Below are 23,102 nucleotides of genomic sequence, written 5' to 3' on the forward strand. Positions count from 1 at the left end.
AGCCACCGTGCTGCTGCACAAACAATCTATGGTAAGATAAAAAGAATTACTCCTAGATAAAAGATCCAAATTAGAAGAGAAGAAAACACTGCAGCAGTGATCTTTGATGTGATCTCGCTTTGGTGAGTGCTTTTTAAACTTTGTAAGTCAAGGTAAAGCGTCCTCCCCTCAGTTCCAGCACACTACTGCTGCCTAATGGGAATTGTAGTCTCCGTGCCAGAACTGCCACATGGTTGCAGATATGATTAAAATATAAGTAGTTTTTTTCCTTTCTTCCTCAGTGAATTTTGCAATTGGGGTAAACAGAGTTTTGAATGAATAAACTGCTCATGGAGCACGGCAGATTGGATGTTTTTATGAAAAATAAGCATCTATCGTAAGTCTTGTCACTGGTCACGTCAAGTCAAGTCACTTTTATTGTCAAGTTACTTAACACAATTGTATAAGCGAGTGAGAAACCTCTGTGCAAGGCCCACAGTAGTATAGCTATATTAACATAATAAAATATACACATAATGATGATACATTTGCTGTTTTTATTAATTACAAGCATGGGGTGCAAATATATATTTGTAACCTGGCTGAAGACAATGAAACGGTTCTTTCATTTTTCAAATATTCATGCTTACAGTATATCTACAGTATTTCTTTGAACTGGGCTTTTGTCAGGTAAACTTGAACTCAATAGACATAAGAGAAATATTATTATTACTAGCTACATTATATACAGTAGGTAATAGAATAAATTCAAAAGTATTTGATTATTGAGATCAAATTGTGCAGACCTATAAAACCTGGGAGTGCAGCTGGATGATAAGTTAGATTGCCAATACTGATGCTCTGTGCAAGAGAGGTCAGAGCCGACTATACTTCCTTAGAAGACTGGCGTCCTTCAACATCTGCAATAAGATGCTGCAGATGTTCTATCAGACGGTTGTGGCGAGTGCCCTCTTCTACACCGTGGTGTGCTGGGGAGGCAGCATAAAGAAGAGAGACGCCTCATGCTTGGACAAACTGGTGAGGAAGGCAGGCTCTATTGTAGGCACGGAGCTGGACAGTTTGAAATCTGTGGCAGAGCAACGGGCGCTGAGCAGACTCCTGTCAATCATGAAGAATCTACTGCTGCATCCACTGAACAGGATCATCACCAGACAGAGGAGCAGCTTCAGCGACAGACTGCTGTTACTGTCCTGCTCCACTGACAGACTGAGGAGATCGTTCCTCACTCACACTATGTGACTCTTCAGTTCCACCCTTGGGGGGGGTTAAACGTTAACATTATACAGTTATTGTCTGTTATACCTGCCTTGCACTCTCCACCCTGCATTTTTTAACTTGCATTGCATTTTTATCACTCTTTAATTTAATATTGATTTTTATCAGTATGCTGCTGCTGGAGTACAGTATGTGAATTTCCCCTCGGGGATTAATAAAGTGGGCGGCACGGTGGCGCAGTGGGTAGTTCTGCTGCCTCGCAGTTGGGAGACCTGGTTTGCTTCCTGGGTCCACCCTGCGTGGAGTTTGCATGTTCTTCCTGTGTGGGTTTCCTCTGGGTACTCCGGTTTCCTCCCACAGTCCAAAGACATGCAGGTTAGGTGCATTGGTGATTCTAAATTGTCCCTAGTGTGGGTGTGTGTGTGCACACCCTGCAGTGGGCTGGCACCCTGCCCGAGGTTTGTTTCCTGCCTTGCGCCTTGTGTTGGCTGGGATTAGCTCCAGCAGACCCCGGTGACCCTGTAGTTGGGATATTGCGGGTTGGATAATGGATGGATGGATTAATAAAGTATCTATCTATCTATCTATCTATCTATCTATCTATCTATCTATCTATCTATCTATCTATCTATTTCTTAAACTATGTGTTCCTTCATTGTTCCTCATATGCCTTTTCTTAGTATACCTGTGTGCCTGAATATCTCTTGCCCGTTGCTCCCTCTCTCGAGCAAGTTCCTGTACTTCTTAAACTCTTGTCATTTCAAGGAGCCTTACCCGCCTCCAGTCTACTTTTTGACTACCACCAATGTTAGAAGGACCCCAGTTATCCAATGAAATGAAAACATCATTCATATTCAATTTAATATTTCCTGTCTTTGAAGGCAACTCTCAGCATGCCTCCTATCTCTTGTCTCCTTAATGTGTGCCTCAACCTTGCTTGCCCGGCATTCTTCCGTCGATTGCATCACTGAAGCCAAGTTGACCAATCAGACCAAAGCCAAACTGACCATTCGCATTGCTTGGAGGTACCTCATACACTTACACACACATACACACACACAAGCATACACACGCACACAGACAGTAGCATTTTATTATGTAGTAAATAGTGCAAGTATTCTGAGACCTTTATAAATAACAAGTAGTACTGTCACATGTACAGAGTACAATGCAATTTTTATTTGCAAGATCAACCAGCATGCAACAGCTGACCACTCTCTGGTGCCATAATCAACAGGAAATCATTCAAATATGTAACATAGGTTTGCTGAAATTGTAATTTCTTCAAATATGTGACATAGGTTTATGGAAACCGTAATTTAATAGTGATTTTAGATGATTGTATTTGTAGCTCATTTTCAAGGTCGTATACAATAAAGGGCTTTGTGTAATATGAGCTGCAGGAATGTCTGGCTGTTCTATTGATGCACTGTCTTCCTGTATTTTGTCAAACATTATCAGACACTTACATTCCACCTGTCATTTGTAAACTTGTACATCTCCCCTAACTGGTAGCTCTGTGTCATCTTTTTTCAGTATGGTATTTACTGTAATAACACTCAGGCCACATCTATCACATTATTTTCTGATTTAACATAAGAGTCCTTGTACCTTAGGTCAATGGCTGCCCTGATGCATTTGAGAAGTTCATACTGATTATTGCTGAATTGTTTATCCATTTTTGTTCAAGACTGTACCCTTTAAGCCTTGCACTTAACCTAACCCTTCATGTGTAAATATCACCCTCTGTACTTGGCAGCCTTCCACAAGATGTTGAAAAATACACTTATGGGTCTAACACATCTTATGCGTGCAACATTAGCACTCAGTAGCTAGTAAATGTTTCTTCCAGTCACACTGGACAGTTCAAATGATGCAAAAAAGAAAAAATAACATCTGGGTACAACTTAAAAGAGCTCAAGAAGTCTAACAAGCCTGTTAAATCCACCATCCTCCTCAATCTAAGGTGACTGATCACATGTTTGACAAGTGGTGCTGTTTCAAACAGCTTATTAGATTTTGTGTTTGTTCCCCAGACATAAGACAATGACAGGACATGCATTGCATTTTGCTATTTTGTCGCTGCTGGCCTAGCACACAGCTTAGCATATTTGCACATTATAAAGACATGCAAAACATGTCTTTTACTTCTCTGGTGTGTAATTAATACATCATCCTATCAACATCAAAAGCAGCAAATTGCTGAGCCAGTGCCAATAAACTTTAATTGGCTAATAGTAACATGATGGTCTATCTGAAGTGCATCCCTGCTGACAAGGGCCCTTATTGCCAAGATACTGTTTTGAAGAATGTTGTGTTCTGCACTGATTCTCAAATAAATCATATACTCAACATTTATTTATTATGGATTATAAGGAGCTTCAAGAGTTTTCAGTGTTTTAGACATTTTCTTATCAATAACCTTTCCCTAGATTTGCTTTGAATGTTGCATTTAGCTTTGCTAACCAAGGGCAAAATGTTAAACAGTAAGTTAGATTAAATATCTTTATTTATTTTAGGATGAAATCAAATAAATCAGCAGGACCAAATAATATTTATCCTCAAGTTCTCAAGGAGGTTAGCGAGTACATATACAGTATAAACACTTGGCGCATATTCTTTGGAAGTCACTGCACTATGGAAATTCTGAAGGACCGGAAAATGTCAAATATTATCCCGTTATATAAAAGAGTTGACCATGTAGGTCCAAGCAACTATAGGCAAGTAAGCTTAACGTGTATCACATGTAAATTAATGGAAGGAATTATTAAGGTTAAGACTGAGCAGAACATGGTAAGTACAGGACTTTTACTGAACAGTCAGCATGGGTTCAGAAGAAGGAGGTCGTGTTTTACTAACATGCTGGAATTCTATGAGGAACCAACAAAACGATACGATCAAAGTGGAGCTTATGATATTATTTATATGGACTTTCAGAAAGCATTTGATAGGGTGTTGTATGTAGATGGATGGAAAATTGGCTCAGACACAGGAAGCAGGGGGTGTTGGTGCAAGGAACCTCATCAGAACTGGCCGATGTTAAGAGTGGTGCTCTACAGGGGTCAGTGCTAGGGCCGCTGCTACTTTAAATATATATATATATATATATATATATATATATATATATATATATTTATATATATATATGTATGATTTGGATAGGAATATAAGTAGTAAACTGGTTATGTTTGCAGATGATACCAAAATAGGTGGACTGGCAGATAATCTAAAATCTGCTAAATCATTACAGAGGGTCTTGGACAGCATACAGGCTTGGACAGATTTGTGGCAGATTAAATTTCATGTAAGTAAATGTAAAGTATTACATGTAGGGAGGTGTTAGGCTAGAATACATAACTGGAGGTCTGAAAGCATATTTCATGAGAAGAATTTAGGAATCATAATGGACTCAACACCGTCAATTTCCTGACAGTATTCCCGAAGCCATTAAGAAGGCTAACAGAATATTTGGTTATATAGCGCCCTGCTGTGTAGAGTACACGTCTAAGTAGGTTATGCTCAAGATTTATAACGCACTGGTGAGGCTTCATCTGGAGTACTGTGTATAGTTTTAATCTACAGACAACAAAAAGGACAAAGTGCTGGAAAAAGTCCAGATAAAAGAAACCAGACTCATTCCAGGGCTACAGGGGATGAATTATGAGGAAAATTTAAAAGATCTGAGCCTATACAGTTTAAGCAAAAGAAGATTAAGAGGAGACATGACTGAAGCATTTAAAATTATGAAGGGAATAGTACAGTGTGTCGAGACTGTTACTTTAAAACTAGTTCATCAAGAACACAGAAACATAGTTGGAAACTTTTCAAAGGTACATTTTGCACAAACATTTGGAAGTTTTTCTCAACACAGACATCCATAGACACTTGGAATAAGCTACCAAGCAGTGTGGTAGACAGTAAGACTTTAGGGATTTTTCAAAACTAGACTTGATGTCATTTTAGAAGGATTAAGTGGACAAGACTGATGAGCTTTGTTGGGTTGAATGGCTTGTTTTCATCAAGACTGTTCTAATATTCTAATCACATAGATGTGGATTCCATTTTATAAACTGTGAACATGTATTGGTTCAAATTAGAATTTTCAAACTGAAGAGCCCATTGCTTGTGGTAATGGCCATTTTGGTTTTCTTTTCATACTGCTATAATTTAACAGAATGGATGAATAGCAAAAATATATATGAATTAAGTATACTATGGTACCATATTGAGGAAAATGTCCATGTGGAAAACATTTTTTCATAGCCAACATGCGCAATGTGGAATCTCAGCCCAGACAGGCCCTCTGTTATGCAGGGGAATTAATTATTTATGTTAAGCAAAACTGTGTGGCTGCTGGGACAGAAGGCTCCACCAGACAGAGCTCTCCTCAAGAACAGACAGTCTAGGACCTGCCCTAGAAGTACCTGTGGAATGAGGTTGAAAGGGGGCTCCCGGCCAGTAGCTCACTGTACTTTGGGTTGGGAGAATGGAAGGCAAGGGTGGTTGTGAAAAGAGAAGTGGGAGGTAGGAAGGAGTGAATGAAAACAATTATATGTGGGCAAGTGAACCTACTGTTCCATGAGTTACTAAGAGGACTTACTGGTGTTCCTAGGAAGGCACTCATTTTCTTATTTTGTATTACTTTGTGTTGTCAGATTCCTTCATTCTTTACATGCCTCTGCACCCTTGAGTTTGTATTAATAAACAGCTTCCCCTTATTTGGATTACCCCAGAGTTACTTTGAGTTTGGTCATGTCTCAGGAGTGTCACACCACCCCAGCCGCTCACAATGTTTCGTATATATACAAAGTAAAATTCCCATACACAAATTTACGCACATGTGGATAATAATGAACAAGTTAAATTTTCATTTTTGATAACTTTTTATTATTATACACTTAATATCACTCTTAATGATGCATGTTGGAGGTCATTTTGTAACATTAAATACATACAGTACAATCTCAAAGTCACTGTAATTGAATTCATGGTTATAAGGAGCCTTTGGGTGGAAGGCAAAAATCAGCCCAGGACCTGGTACCAGTCTACTGGAGGGCACAATCACTCAGACCAAGCTGTTTTAGAGTCTCCATTAAGCTAACGCAGGGGTCCTCAATCACGGTCCTGGAGGGCCGCAGTGGCTATGGGTTTTCATTCCAGTCAGTGTCCTAATTAGAACTCAGTCCTTGCTGATAATGAAAGTTGGTGTTTAACTCTATGCCTTGTTAGTGCCTTTATTCATCAAAGACAAATCTTGGTTACTTTGTTGGTCAGAGGTCCTCAATTACAGTCCTGGAGGACTGGTATGGCTACAGGCTTTCACTTTAACCAATTTCTTAATTTATTTACTACTAAAGTAATAAGCAATAATTTTAGTTCTCTTGCCTGTTACCATTCAGAACCCTTAATTGCCTATTTTAGATTTTAGCAGCTGCATTTAAGTTTTGTCAATTTTCTTAACCAGACATTAGTTAAAAATGAGATGCAGATACCCAATACACCAGCAGCTCTCCAGCTCACATGCTTACCATGAAGTATCTGTGATAAAAAAAATGTTTAGAAATGAATGGGAGGGGAATCGGGAGGTCCGTTAAGTTTAAATCTATTCTGGTCCACAAAACACATGGGTAATGTTCTCACCGAAGGAAACTCTACAGTGCAATTCAAATTGCTCTTGGACGAATGCAGACATTAACACGCTAAATAGTTCAATACTAAGTTTCATTATCAGCATGGACTGTTTTCAAATTAGGAAACAACAACAACAACATTAATTTATATGGCACATGTTCATAAAAAAAATGTAGTGCAAAGTGCTTTACATATTAAAGAATAGAAGAATAAAAGACACAGTAAGAAAATAAAATAAGTCAGCATTAATTAACATAGAATAAGAGTAAGGTCCGATGGCCAGGGTGGACAGAAAAAACAAACAAAAAAAAAAAACTCCAGACGCCTGGAGAAAAAAATAAAACCTGCAGGGATTCCACACCATGAGACCGCCCAGTCCCCTCTAGGAAACTAGTTGGAATAAAAACCTGCAGCCACTGGAGCCCTCCAGGACTGTGATTGAGGACCCCTGACCTAACGCATGTCCTTAGAATATGGGAGGAAAGCAGGAGTACCTGAAGAATAACCAAAGTAGACACATACAGACAGAATGCAGTTTGAACCCAGGGCACCTGATCCATGTGACAGCAGTATCTTTTCCATTAATCATAAATTAGTTTCAAACCATAATTTACACAAACTATTATTTTTGAAAATGTTCTGATACAACACTCAACTTTATGGTTTAGCCATGTCTTTATATACAATTCACAGTTAAACAGAAAAAAAACATACATTTTATTCCCCTCATTAACTCAGAATTTGTCACAAATGTGTCAGGAGAAGGTCATTATCTCAGTATCCAAAAAAGTACCCTAGAGTTTTGTGGTCTGTGAGGTAATTAGCAACACTAAACCAACACCCTGGTTTGCTGAGCACTCAGCCAGAACTGTGAACTTTTGAGGCCTTTCTTTCACATGCAGGACAAGCGCACTACAGAGCCAAGCATTCAGTGGAGCATTCACATGTTGCATTTGTTAAATGTATTTAGTCTGAATATTAAGTTACATTTAATTATCCGATTAATTGTGCTTATGGGTCTCTGATTTGAAATTAACTTAATACTATCCCTTTTGTCCATATTTTAAATCATGTAGGAGATATTTAACATCATAAATTAAGCCATAAAAAGAGTTCAGCAGGGCATAACATTACTTTTGAAAGGTTTTCCTTTTTATATTAATAATTCATTATAAATGACTTTGGTTTAATTTACAGGCACCACATCCATCTATTAAAAGCACATCAACAGTAACATACGCCTGGCCTAAAATACCTTGCTCCAAGTTGTTAATGCACTTGACTTCTGATATTTCTTTTTCTTTGCTACAAGCATTGGAAATAAACTGCCTATTTTTGATGGAGTTTTTCAGATAAAGACTGGGTGAGAAGTGGTCTTCAAACAGGTTATCTTCTGATGCGGTACGACTTTTGTTTTCTTGCGGAGTAAATATTATTGGAGATCCTGGCTCACTTGGTAGGTCACTGGAAGAGACTGAGAGAAGTGGCTGAACTGAAGATGACCTTCTAAAAGTGCACACAGACGGCTTCTCTGCATGGAATGCTTTGCGTACGTCAATGCTGCTGTCTGAAGATGCCAGAAAGGTTGCATTTCCCTTGTTACTAAGAGGCCTGGAGGGTACAGGGGGTAAAACTATATTTCCTCCATATGACATGTGGAAAACTTCAACATCAGGATACTGATCAATCACTTTGAAATTCTTTGCAATAATTTCACCATCTTGTATAGTTTTGTTGATGTTGACCTGAAATTGAAATAAAGCAAGATCAGTTATCAAGTGTTATTAGAAAAATACACATAGAATGCAAACCAACCATCCATCCATCCATCTGAATCCGAACACAGGGATCTGCTGGAGCCAATCCCAGCCAACACAGGAACCAATCCGGGGCAGGGTGCCAACCCACCGCAGGACACACACAAACACGGGACAATTTAGAATCACCAATCCACCTAACCTACATGTCTTTGGAACGTGGGAGGAAACCCACGCAGACACGGGGAGAACATGCAAACTCCACGCAGGGAGGACCCGGGAAGCGAACCCAAGTCTCTAACTGCGAGGCAGCAGCGCTACCACTGCGCCACCCCACAAACAATCTATGGTAAGATAAAAAGAATTACTCCTAGATAAAAGATCCAAATTAGAAGAGAAGAAAACACTGCAGCAGTGATCTTTGATGTGATCTCGCTTTGGTGAGTGCTTTTTAAACTTTGTACGTCAAGGTAAAGCGTCCTCCCCTCAGTTCCAGCACACTATTGCTGCCTAATGGGAATTGTAGTCTATGTGCCAGAACTGCCACATGGTTGCAGATATGATTAAAATATAAGTAGTTTTTTTCAAGATTTAATTATTTTGTAAATATGGTGTAATATTGAAATTGTATTGAATCAATTCAGCTTAGAGAACAGACAGATTGGTTGATGGTGAACACAGGCACCATATTTAACAGTTATATATCACAATGTTGGGTTTGTTAGAATGATCATCCAGGTCTGTGGTAACACAGAGATCCAATGTTTTAAATCAGGAGTGTCAAACTCCGGTCCTGGTGGGCCGCAGTGACTGCAGGTTTTCATTCTAACCATCTTCTTAATTAGTGAGGCGTTTTTGCTTCTGATTAACTTGTTTTAATTGACATCACTCAGACCCCTTAGTTGTTTTTTTTTCCTTAATTAGCAGCCAAACAATAATGTGACACAGAACAAATCACCACATGACCAGCTAATCAGAAAATAAAGAAAGGTGAAGGTCTCTGCCATGTCGGTCTGCTCCGGTCACCAACACATCTTGACGGTGGTCTTAAAAAAAACAGAAAATCAACAGTATGCTGTGGCAGAATGAGAGCAGCAACAAGTCATGATATTCAATAATGGCTTTAATTAACAACAAGATCTGGCTTCTCATTAAGAAACTGGTTGGAGTGAAATTGGCTGGAGTTTGACGTTCCAATTTAGCTGGTCGTCTGTTGACTCGTTTTACATCTCATTTCTGTTTGGCTGCCATTTAATAAAGAAACAATTCAGAAGACTGAATCCTTAAAAACAGGGCTATTAAAATGAAGGGGAAATGAAAACTGCTCGCTGATTAAGAAAAGGGTTAGAATGAAAACCTATAGCCACTGAGGCCCACCAGGACCAGAGATGGACACCCTTGTTTTAAATGGTATACTATACTGACATTTATCATTAAACCTGATCAATAACTTCAAAATTCCTCCTTTTAATTTCATTTGAGTTTTGTGAGGCTCAATGCAAGAACATTTGTCAAATTCATTGGCAAAGCTGGCACTCACTCAGATCTGCTGCACTGGAAGAGAAGTACCAAAAATGTTTAATGGGTACTCTTAATGGTTACATTTCAGTTGGCCACTTTTTGCTCACGAGTCTTTGACAAAAAAAAGGAGTTCTCTGTTTGATTTTTAAAAATTATCTCTTAAGAAATATTAAATTTAGTTATCTTCAATGATAAGGAACATGAAGGAAAAGTTTATTGCATTTAAAGGTAAGGAAAAAAATACAATTCTGAAAATAAACTGCTGCAATTCCCACAGTTGAGCTTTAAATACATGCATGTGCTGAATGTATACAATTTTAACTTGAAATATCCATCCATCCATTTTCTAATGTGCTTAATCGAGATATTTTTATTAGGTAGCATATTTAATCATGATGACACCAACGGTCAGTGAGGAGAGTAAAACAAACACTCCAGTTGGCATCAACTCATGGGAAGCTAAACCTCTGAAGAGTCCATGGTCACATATAACACAAAGTTAAAAGACAAAGTCAGACCCAGTCACAGTCTTAGGGACCTAGGCCCACCTCCTTCTAGGCATTCTACAGTATAAGTCTGTGCTAGACTGTCTAATGTGACAGTAGAAATAGTATGAATATTGTAATATTGTATGACATCTATAATCTATTGGGGTGTGGTGACAGAACTGTTCAAAGATACCAGTGTTCATAGCAGTCCTGGCTAAATGAGGCATTCTTTAATGCAGTGAGTTAGGGTGCTTGTGTGTCCATACTGCTGTGGGGCTCTGAGAGTGTGAAGGCAAGGCTTTGATCCTAGGGTGGGAAACAAGCAGGGGCAAGTGATACGGGGACACAAAATTCTTAAAATAAGGATCTGTGTCACTCAAGAGGTTTTACTCTTAAAATTGAATGTAATTATATTCAGAGCTTCTCCTAGGCCTTGTTATGAGAAGAGTTCCAATAACCAATTAGTTCTTGAAATCACCGCTTAAAAATGTGATACATTAATTATATCAGACAAAAACAGAAAATATCATTTCTGTTGCAATATCATTATTATTATGCGATTGGAACCTTACATGAAAAAACATACCTTAGGAATGCTCTGAGAGGTCAATGTGACAATGCTGCTATATGCTGGATTAGGAATTTCAGGAAAAAGATGTTTTCTTATCCTGCAACGAAAAGAAAATAAGCCTATGTTACATATACAGTATATTAATTCATCAGCCAGATGTACACTTCACACTCTTATAACTAAATGGTTCTCCACTAGACAAATACTCCAGCCATATGGCCAAAAGTTTGTGGACACCAGACCATCACATACTGTATTGTTTTGTTGGACACCCCATTTCAAATCCATGGGAATTAACACAGAGTTGCCCCAACCCCTTTGCAGCTATAATTGCCTCCATTCTTCCACGAAGGCTTTCCACAAGATTTTGGAGTGCAACTGTGAGAATGAGTACCCATTCAGCCTGATGTTAAAGAAGACATGGTTTACAATCAGCACCCAATTTCATTCCAAAAGTATTCAAAGGGCTGAAGTCAGGACTCTGTGCAGGCCACTTCAGTTCCTTCCTAAAAACCTCATCAAACCATGGACCTGGATTTATGCGCTGGGGTACAGTAAACTGGAACAGAAAATGGCCTTCCCCAAACTGTTGCCATAAAGTTGGAAGAACCAGCTTCAGCACCATCATCCCTCCTCCATCCTCCTTCACCAAACTTTATAGTAGGCACTATGCAGTCCAAAAAGGTAGTGTTGCCCAGATACATCAAACCCAGATTCTTCCATCAGACTGCCAGATAGTGAAGTGTAATTCATCTCTCCAAAGAACAGACTTGCACTGCTCCAAAATCCAATGATCACATGTTTAACACCAATCCAACTGACACTTGGCATTCTGCATAGTGATCTTAGAATTGTGTGCAGTTGCTCAGACATGGACACCGTTTTCATGATGGTCGTGATACATAATTCTTCCAGAGGCTGCTTGGAACTCTCTTGTGAGTGATGCAATAGGAGATATAGGCAATTTTATCCACTATGAGCTTCAGCCCTGGGCAGCTTCGCTCTGTGTGTTTGCACAGTCTACCACTTCATGGCTGAGCTGTTATTGCTGCTAAATACTTCCAGTTTACAGTAGGAGCATTTGTTAAATGGGGCAGATCTAGCAGAGGAGAAATTGTGGCAAAGATGGTATCCTATGACATACCACATTTAAATTCACTGAGCTCTTCAGTATGACCCATTCTGCTGCTAATGTTTGGCAATGGAGATTGCATGGTTAAGTGCTTGATTTTATGCACCTGTCAAAAATAAGTGTGGGTGAAACACCAGAACTCAATCATTTGGTGCGGTATGCACATATTATAAACAGTATATATCTCAATAAACAGTAGATGCTATCAGCTCTTCATATCACACAAAGGGTTTATGAGTGAACAAGCAATGTCTTTGTGCACTTTTATACAACAAATATGATTCTTCTTCCTTCGGCTGCTCCATCTTCATCTATCCCTGTCTTTAAAATCATTTTCTGCCACACTGACTGCTGATATTCTTTTCCCGATGTGCCCCTCATCTCTCCTGTGAACATACCCAAACCATCTCAAACCTGGCCTTTCCCAGTTGCTCACCTGTGTTGTCCCTCTAATATACCCAGTCCTAATCCTGCCTACCCTCATTACTTCGAGCATAAATCGCAGCTTCTTCAGCTCTGACACTTCCAGTTCTGCTTCCTGTCTTTTCATCAGTGCCACCGTCTCCAAACCATTCAACATAGCTGGTCTCACTACCATTTTATAGACCTTGCCTTTCACTCTTGCAGGTACTCTCCTATCATAAATCACTACTGCCACTCTTCTCCACATAGTCTACCCTACCTGGACTCTCTTCTTCTCCTCTGTGCCACACTCTCCATTGCTTTGGACTGTTGAGCCCAAGTATTTAAATTTGTCAACCTTCCACCAGTTACACCCTTCCACCACCTTCCCTCTCATTTACGCACATGTTGTTTGTTGTTGTATAAGTAATAAGATTACTGGATAGATATGTTGTGGTGAACATGCAGAAGATCAACTTCATTAGATCAATAAAATATGGTGCCATTAAATCATAAGGAGAACTTTCATGTTTAAATAGAACCTAAATGTGATATGGTGAAGTTTTTAGATCCTTCTGGTATGTCATATACAGAATAAGCATGAAGTTAAAATCTGCCACATGCTTTCATTTATGTTATACAGTACACCTGCAAAATTCGCGGGGCTTATGTTCCTAGAGCACCCGCGAATTGTGAAAAACCGTGAATTTTGGATGTGGTTAAAAAAATGCCTATTTTTATAGTTTAAAGCCTAAAAATACCCCCAAAACACTTTCATTTCATTTCAAACTCAGCTTAATACATTACCTAAAAAATAAGAAAGCAAAGGTAAACCTGCATACTGTACAATACTGTACTAATATGTCTCCCTCAGTGCTAGAATGTAAAATGCCAATGGTACCGCTATATATATATACTGTAATTCATGCAAGCGTGTTTTCATTGCCAGAAGCCTTAGAAGGTGCAGGGCGTTTCGGGAGCATCTTACGGCTTTAACTTTTAAACTGCCACATACTTGGGGGTTAATGCATCCCTGGATGCCAAATGCTCTTTTGCTGCACTTTAATTAAATGTCACAATTCACAAAGAAAAAGCATCACAATTACTGTAACACTGATCATTTTATACACTGCTAATGAACTGTAAAAACTATTTTAAAAACTACTGGAACAATATCTGGCGCCCTGCCCGGGGTTTGTTTCCTGCCTTGCGACCTGTGTTGGCTGGGATTGGCTCCAGCAGGGTGTCACGCTTGGGTCACAGAACTGCACAGAAACACAGGAGATTGTAGAGACAGGAACTTTATTCAAACACTTCAAACAAACATGTCTCTTTCAGAAGTAAAAACGAGCTCAGTATGCAGTTAGTTCTCGATTAAAGAATAGACAGACATCATAGGGGAGCACAACGGGAGCGGGACACCCAACAGGAGCAGAGGATGTCTGGGGGAGGAGAGAGAAACAAAGCAATCAGCCTAAAAGGACAGGTACTGTTCAGGCTTTAAAGTAAGTGTAGCGTCACGCGAGAAGCATATCACGTGACAGAGCAGCCGCAAGTAAGCCCAGCAAGTAAGGGAGTAATGAGAAAGTAGTCTATCAGCGTTTTTTAAGAGGGGTTTTTTGAGGAATGTCCGTGTCTTCTGTGGGTGTGTTCAGCCCCCCTGCTCACAAGGGGCTGGCAAAGGTCATGAGCTGGCTGCTCAATGAATGTACGGCACTGGCTGATCAGCTCTTGCGTGCTCGCAAATGGCACTATGAAATGACTATAGCCAGTGGTGGCAGTTTAAGGGTTAAGAGGAACAAAACAGAAAACACAAGAACACTCAGCTGGAGATGCATCACAGACAATCGGTCCAGTGCCACTAAGATTTACACCATTGAGAAGATGGCGATTTATTTATTTTCATGGTGGAGATTCCAGGGACGCACCCAGCCTTGGCCCGACCCACATGCACTCACAAACAGAGACAGAAACAAACAAACCGGTAATCAAACAGCAAATAAAGAATGTAAAACAAAAAACAACAATGCCACCCCTGTTCCCCTTTTGGCAATTACACATTAAATACCACAAAGCACAAACAAAACACACACAGTAAATCATGGAAAACAGCAAAGGATGAAATGTAATGATGAAAATAGATAGTCCAGAGATCCGCACCTTGAATGGGAATGTAGAGATAGTCCTACTGCTAGTTCCTGAAATGGTGAAGACGGGTGGGTGGATTCAGGAGCGCTCCTTTCTTTGCAGGATGGCCATGAATCCACTTACAGTCCACATGTACATAGGCAGACGGCAGACAATCCAGACCCCAACCACGAAACGATCCAGGACAAAACGAATAAGTACAGGTAACCCAACAGAAGGTAGACAGACAGGAATTTGAAACACAAATTACAAAAACTTTTATTTTGCTTTTGGTCACCGGCCCCCTTTTTAAAAGCCGCGCTGACATCCTTTGATCCCAACATCCCCTGCACCCTCAGCAGAAGACCAATCAGAGCCACTGCAGGGGCAGCTGGGAGTTGCAGTTTCAAATTCTATTGGCTACTTTCACCATCTCAAGTCGCGGTTTTTCTCTACAGTTGCTTCCTGTTCTCTCTACAGTACAGTGTTGCCACAAAAAAGCCATAAAAATTGCACAGGATATTTGCGGTTTCCGCTAACAATTATTAGATAGGTTCTAAGGAAAAATCCGTGAATGACTGAGGCCGCGAATTCTGAACCACGACTTCGCGGGGGTCTACTGTACAGTATATACATATTAAATGATACTTACATAATGTAACCAACAGTTCCCAGTAAGACCAATAAAATAACACCCACACCTGCAGCAATGGAGAAGTGAAGAAACGTTGGGCCTGAAATACATACAAATTAATCACAGTTAAAAATGCAAAAATTGTAACACATTTTAGAAGCATTAAGGCACATAAGGAGTACGACAAATATCAGTATGCACAGATCAGAAGACAAGTATGGCAAAAGTGCAAAAAAAAGAGAAAAAAGTTAACTATTACGCATAAAGCGTTAGGATGACATTCACTTTTACTTTACCCTCAAATTAAATGTTTTGTGTTAAATAATTTTTAACATTTAGCACAGGCTCTATAAAAGAAGATTTGCACCTATAAAAGCATAATAAGATTTTAAAAACTGTTGCTAACATAGTAGTTCACTGGCAAACTGGGGCATATTTACATTAAATTTTTTTTTTTCTTGTCCCAAATGTGAATTACTTTTTAATCACTAGCACCCGCAGATTCAGGTTTTAACACACTTATCCTGTTTTGGTGGAATCAAATGGCAGCCAACTCAAAAAGGGTCAAAAACCATCACAAAGTGCATTAATGCACAAAACCACATTCACTCATACAGGGACAGTTCAGAGCCGACATAATTTCTGTCTCAAACTGTTTTGTATCCAATGATAAAATCATCACTGAAATGTTCAAGAAAGATGCATGGCCTCGTAGTAGGGTACAGTTGTGCTTGAAAGTTTGTGAAGCCTTTAGAATTTTCTCTATTTCTGCATAAATATGACCTAAAACATCATCAGATTTTCATTCATGTCCTAAAAGTAGATAAAGAGAAACCAGTTAAACAAATGAGACAAAAATATTATACTTGGTCATTTATTTATTGAGGAAAATGATTGAAGGTGAAATTCGAGTCAGGTGTTTTCAATCAATGGGATGACAATCTGGTGTGAGTGGGCACCCTGTGCTATTTAAAGAACAGGGATCTATCAAAGTCTGTTCTTCACAACACAGGTTTGTGGAAGTGTATCATGGCACGAACAAAGGAGATTTCTGAGGACCTCAGAAAAAGAGTTGCTGATGCTCATCAGGTTGGAAAAGGTTGGACACCACCAATCCACAGTCAGACAGATTGTGTACAAATGGAGGAAATTCAAGACCATTGTTACCATCCCCAGGAGTGGTTGACCAACAAAGATTACTCCAAGAGCAAGGCGGGTAATAGTCGGCGAGGTCACAAAGGACCCCAGGGTAACTTCTAAGCAAGTGAAGGCCTCTCTCACATTGGCTAATGTTCATGTTAATGAGTCCACCATCAGGAGAACACTGAACAACAATGGTGTGCATGGCAGGGTTGCAAGGAGAAAGCCACTGGTCTCCAAAAAAACATTGCTGCTCGCCTGCAGTTTGCTAAAGATCACGTGGACAAACCAGAAGACTATTCCAGAAGGACTGTTTTGTGGACGGATGAGACCAAAATAGAACTTTTGGGTTTAAATGAAAAGTGTTATGTTTGGAGAAAGGAAAACACTGCATTCCAGCATAAGGACCTTATCCCATCTGGGAAACATGGTGGTGGTAGTATCATGGCTTGGGCCTGTTTTACTGCATCTGGCCCAGGACAGCTTGCCTTCATTGATGGAACAATGAATTCTGAATTATATCAGAGAATGCTAAAGGAAAATGTGAGGACATCTGTCCTTGAACTGAATCTCTGAACCTCAAGAGAAGGTGGTTCATGCAGCAAGACAATGACCCAAAGCACACAAGTTGTTCTACCAAAGAAAGGTTAAAGAAGAATAAATTTAATGATTTGGAATGGCCAAGTCAAAGTCCTGACCTTAATCCAATCAAAATGCTGTGGAAGGACCTGAAGCGAGCAGTTAATGTGAGGAATCCCACCAACATCCCAGAGTTGAAGCTGTTCTGTACAGAGGAATGGGCTAAAATTCCTCCAAGCCGGTGTGCAGGAATGATCAAAAGTTTGTTGCAGTTATTGCTGCAAAGGGAGGTCACACCAGATACTGAAAGCAAAGGTTCACATACTTTTGCCACTCACAAATATGTAATATTCATTCATTTTCCTTAATAAATAAATGACCAAGTATAATATTTTTGTCTCATTTGTTTAACTGGTTTCTCTTTATCTACTTTTAGGACATGAGTGAAAATCTGATGATTTTTAAGGTCATATTTATCCAGAAATACAGAAAATTCTAAAGGGTTCACAAACTTTCAAGCACAACTGTAACTGATACACTGTAGTGTAAAAGTGCTTAAATAACCAGCAGTATTTCTAATACAGATAAAAAAGCCCACCATATGTGGAATCATGGTGGGGTAGTGAGTTGTCTGCTTTTTATGGTTTTTGTGTCAATCTAAATATTTTCTCATCAATTTACACCATAATTACACAGAAGCCTTGATCATTGTGTCTCATCTATGACTTACATGGAAAGTGGGATCCAGGCCATAAATTATACTTAGGAGTGGCAATGAAATATGGGAATGAAATGTCAGAAAAAGAGACAGAGAATTTGTGGGTAACAAGGAGTATTTGTGGATAAGCATTGCTCAAACAGGCAGAAATGAAGACAAGGGCTACTGTATAAACCTTTATATGGGAGTGTTTGCCCCAGTCTCAGGTACAGTTTACTTCATCTCATTGACAAAGCTACCCACTGGTTTTAAGATTTGTTCTCCATTTCCACTGTTGATTCTGCTTACACACAGCCAAACCTTAGCATTTCCTTTATTTTTATTCTTCCCTCAACAACCATTTATCAGCAGGGCATTCAGTCCCTCTAAAGAGCCATAGAAAGACTGGAATTTTAGAAAGCATAAATAATGGGAGTTGAATCTTTTAATATAATCACAATGTGTTTATGAAAACCTAGAAACGCCAAAACACACAATAAACAATATTTTGAAATTTTAACTCTTTGAAAATGTCCAGTTTGCATTGTTTCCATGGGATGATTACCAGAACACTTTCTGTAGTTTAGAGAGATAGAAAACTTAATTGTTTGAGTCAAGCACAAATTCAGTGATGAAAAGGAAAACCCAGGCTTATATAGATTAATATCCTTTTTTTGGAAAAGAATAAAGGTAAAATGAAATATGTTTTATGTTGCTTAAGAGTTCTCAGATCAGTTCTTATATTAGCCGTTACAAGTTACTTCATTAATGTAACATATAACTTATTATAAACTAGCTGTCCCTTGTGGCTCCACTCACATAGTAGGGAAACAGGACTAACTTTAAAAATCAATTAAAAAAAATGTAATACTGGCCAAGCAGAAGGTAGGTAAGCTGAAGCATCAAACATTGGCACTGTTTCTGATCCTGTTCAGCTCTGACGGGAGAGCATTCCCCGCATGGAGAGAAAAGCATGTGAAAGTGAAATCCGTGGCAATCAGCAGCTATCCTCTAAAACACACGTAGCTCTGATCTCTCTGTCAAAAACTTCAAACGTTACCCTTAACAATCTGTAGATGATGTCTGTTGAACAAACAGGTATCGCGAGCTAAGTGGAGGCAAGGTAAGCTCTAACGCGTAGCGAGAGGTAGACCGACTCGAACGCCAGCTGGCGCATGAGTGAGGAGGGCTGCACCCCCTTCCCCTTGGCCCGCAGCCTCTCTCTTAGATTTGCAGTAATAAATTGGTACCGCAAGTGATCTATGATAATAACAAGATGAGAGAAGTCGCAAAATCAACTGGAATGTTCAAGCAAATTATGGAAAAAAAACCAAATCTAAATCCGTTAAGTAGTTATCTAGTGAAAAACGGACAAATATACAAACAGACGTTTTATTTTATATATACTAGGGGACTTCGCTTGCCCAGCTCCCAGGGGGCACGCTTCACCGCTTGCCACTTCACATCTCTGATGCTTGCATTGTGAAGGTGCAGCTGAACACATGCTAAGGAGATGCAGACGGATCTACTGGGTCCACAATGTGGAATACTTTAAATAGCAGAGGGTTCACTGACAAGGGTACAAAATTACTGAGATAGTATCACATAAGAGAAGAGACCAGCAGAAGGCCAGCACAGGGTGCTACAGAGCAGAAAGGAGCAGTTAAGAGAGAGAAAGTGACATTGGCACCCCAACTGGAACCCCTTCCTCAGGACACAAGAGGCAGCAAGTTAGACCAACCAGGATCTGATTACTAATGCACTGCTGAACGTGGAAAGGGGGTAAACTGTGCTAATTGTGATTAACACTTTAAAAACTAATGCAAGGCCACAAGGGTGCTGGCTGGGGTTCCCACATGGGAAAGACAGTAATATCCAACTAGCTATTAATGGCAGGGTTCAAATGTAAGTAAAAAATGCATTCCACCACAATTTGACTGAAAACTGAAGTTAAAAGAGAATAACATAAATACTGCAATTTATCAAGAACAAAAGTTTTGGATTACTGTATTTGGAATACAGTGGTGTGAAAAACTATCTGCCCCTTTCCTGATTTCTTATTCTTTTCATGTTTGTCACACAAAAGGTTTCTGATCATCAAACACATTTAACCATTAGTCAAATATAACACAAGTAAACACAAAATGCAGTTTTTAAATGATGGTTTTTATTATATAGGGAGAAAAAAAAATCCAAACCCTGGCCCTGTGTGAAAAAGTAATTGCCCCCTGAACCTAATAACTGGTTGGGCCACCCTTAGCAGCAATAACTGCAATCAAGCGCTTATGATAACTTGCAATGAGTCTTTTACAGCGCTCTGGAGGAATTTTGGCCCACTCATCTTTGTAGAATTGTTGTAATTCAGCTTTATTTGAGGGTTTTCTAGCATGAATCGCCTTTTTAAGGTCATGCCATAGCATCTCAATTGGGTTCAGGTCAGGACTTTGACTAGGCCACTCCAAAGTCTTCATTTTGTTTTTCTTCAGCCATTCAGAGGTGGATTTGCTGGTGTGTTTTGGCTCATTGTCCTGTTGCAGCACCCAAGATCGCTTCAGCTTGAGTTGACGAACAGATGGCCGGACATTCTCCTTCAGGATTTTTTGGTAGACAGTAGAATTCATGGTTCCATCTATCACAGCAAGCCCTCCAGGTTCTGAAGCAGCAAAACAACCCCAGACCATCACACTACCACCACCATATTTTACTGTTGGTATGATGTTCTTTTTCTGAAATGCTGTGTTCCTTTTACGCCAGATGTAACGGACATTTGCCTTCCAAAAAGTTCAACTTTTGTCTCATCAGTCCACAAGGTATTTTCCCAAAAGTCTTGGCAGTCATTGAGATGTTTCTTAGCAAAATTGAGACGAGCCCTAATGTTCTTTTTGCTTAACAGTGGTTTGCGTCTTGGAAATCTGCCATGCAGGCCATTATGGCCCAGTCTCTTTCTTATGGTGGAGTCGTGAACACTGACCTTAATTGAGGCAAGTGAGGCCTGCAGTTCTTTAGACGTTGTCCTGGGGTCTTTTGTGACCTCTCAGATGAGTCGTCTCTGCGCTCTTGGGGTAATTTTGGTCGGCCGGCCACTCCTTGGAAGGTTCACCACTGTTCCATGTTTTTGCCATTTGTGGATAATGGCTCTCACTGTGGTTCTCTGGAGTCCCAAAGCTTTAGAAATGGCTTTATAAATTTTACCAGACTGATAGATCTCAATTACTTCTGTTCTCATTTGTTCCTGAATTTCTTTGGATCTTGGCATGATGTCTAGCTTTTGAGGTGCTTTTGGTCTACTTCTCTGTATCAGGCAGCTCCTATTTAAGTGATTTCTTGATTGAAACAGGTGTGGCAGTAATCAGGCCTGGGGTGGCTACGGAAATTGAACTCAGGTGTGATACACCACAGTTAGGTTATTTTTTAACAAGGGGGCAATTACTTTTTCACACAGGGCCATGTAGGTTTGGATTTTTTTTCTCCCTAAATAATAAAAACCATCATTTAAAAACTGCATTTTGTGTTTACTTGTGTTATATTTGACTAATGGTTAAATGTGTTTGATGGTCAGAAACATTTTGTGTGACAAACATGCAAAAGAATAAGAAATCAGGAAGGGGGCAAATAGTTTTTCACACTACTGTAGTTACATTTACCAAGGTCTTTTTGTAATTCAATACTTACTGAACTGAATCGTTGTAAAGAATATCTCACTACTGTTTGTGCCTCCATTTTTTGTAGAAGCTTTAACATGTGCCATATATTTTGTCTTGGGCTTCAGTGAATTGAGAGTGTAACTGAAGACACTGCGGTTCACAGTAACAGCTGAAAAACAATAAGCCAATAAAAAAAATACAATCATAATTTCAGCTAATGCTCCACAGTATTACTGGAATGAGTATCTATACATTATCTAATCCCACTTGTAGTATGCATTATGAACATTTTAAATATTACAATAACTGTGCCAGGGCTTTCATGTTATAATATTCTGTTTCCACAAATTAGATTTACTGACTTTAAGTGGTGCTTTTAAATACCAATATGTTGCAAAATAAAGTCATGCAAATCAAGATGTTCAATACACCAACTGGTGCATTCCTGATGTTTGCTCAGTATTAAGTGCCAATATATGTAACAGAAATAGGACTAACATAAGTACCAAGTGATGAAGCCTACTTTTATTTTTGCAGTTGTTGCTCTCTTCTAGCAGTTGCATCAATAGCATTTCCAATAATCAAACTGCTTTCTTACAATTTTTTTTAACATCAGAAGAAAGCACCTATTAGCCTAGAAGAAGTGACTTAAATGGTTCAGATGGATAATAAGTTTACAAGAGAAATCACAGAACAGACAGAGGTACTATATGTTATCATGGGAGGCATACTAATAGGTCAGACTATAGACAATAGATAAGGACATATCATTTGTCAGACAATGAAAGAGAGATATTACTATGTCTGTCTTGTGTAATACTGCAATATTTTACTGTTTTCTTCTCTCATGTACAGCAATGACTGGTACTGTCGAAAAGAAACAAATTTCATTGACTCCAGATAATCCTTCTTTAGAGTGACATTGGAGTCTGTTGAATGGATGTAGGACATTTATTTCAAGTTATTGAAGAGCATATTCTATACAGTATACTGTATATAAATTGCTTAAAGCAGTTCAATATGAAAAAGAACTGAAATGGGGCATTGAGCTAAGCTGCACCATTTGCTCAAATCACGTAGATTCCAAATTATTAGTCTATTTAGGAATGCCCTTTCTGTGAAATTTTCACACATTATCTCTGTGTTCTCATAGATTGTTTCCACAAGCGGTTACAGCTTTCTCTCACAGTTTAAGATCCCAGTCACATAAGCTGGTGAAAATAAATTGCCTATTTTAGTTTGTGTCATGCAACAGAATGGTGTCCCGAACAGGTGAGTAAATATAGAAAAATTTCCTATTGTAAAAGACTGACAAACAAACTTAAGAATTCTGTTTAAAGTTTTCTACAAAGAAAAATCCACTTACAGAGTTCAGGCCCATTCTCTGCTTTGTAAAATATTGTGTAGTTTGTGATAAAGCCATGACGTTCAGTTTTTGGAATTTCACTCCACTGAATTGTTGCTTCTGTTTGCTTTACATGGAAAGTGTTAACAAAAGGAATTTTTCCAGGCACTGAATTGAATAAGAGAAATATCAATCAATTATTGGTGTTACTTTTCAAAT

The 23,102-nt window shown here is 39.1% G+C and overlaps 1 protein-coding gene across 1 annotated transcript in view; it reads right to left on the bottom strand.

Moving 5' to 3' along the window:
- Positions 1 to 7,228: 7,228 nt before the first annotated feature.
- LOC120532610 (interleukin-6 receptor subunit beta-like) overlaps positions 7,229 to 23,102 on the bottom strand; it is a 149,753-nt gene continuing 133,879 nt past the window's right edge. Inside the window, exons 12-16 of the mRNA XM_039758762.1 lie at positions 22,905 to 23,051; positions 21,567 to 21,707; positions 15,497 to 15,578; positions 11,199 to 11,280; positions 7,229 to 8,591 (exon numbers count right to left, since the gene is read on the bottom strand). Coding sequence (XP_039614696.1) covers positions 8,016 to 8,591; positions 11,199 to 11,280; positions 15,497 to 15,578; positions 21,567 to 21,707; positions 22,905 to 23,051 — 1,028 coding nt within the window. The 3' untranslated portion in view covers positions 7,229 to 8,015. The remainder of the gene's footprint in view (positions 8,592 to 11,198; positions 11,281 to 15,496; positions 15,579 to 21,566; positions 21,708 to 22,904; positions 23,052 to 23,102) is intronic.

The sequence above is a fragment of the Polypterus senegalus genome, chromosome 7 (genome assembly GCF_016835505.1).
Source record: "Polypterus senegalus isolate Bchr_013 chromosome 7, ASM1683550v1, whole genome shotgun sequence".
Classification (NCBI taxonomy): domain Eukaryota; kingdom Metazoa; phylum Chordata; class Cladistia; order Polypteriformes; family Polypteridae; genus Polypterus; species Polypterus senegalus.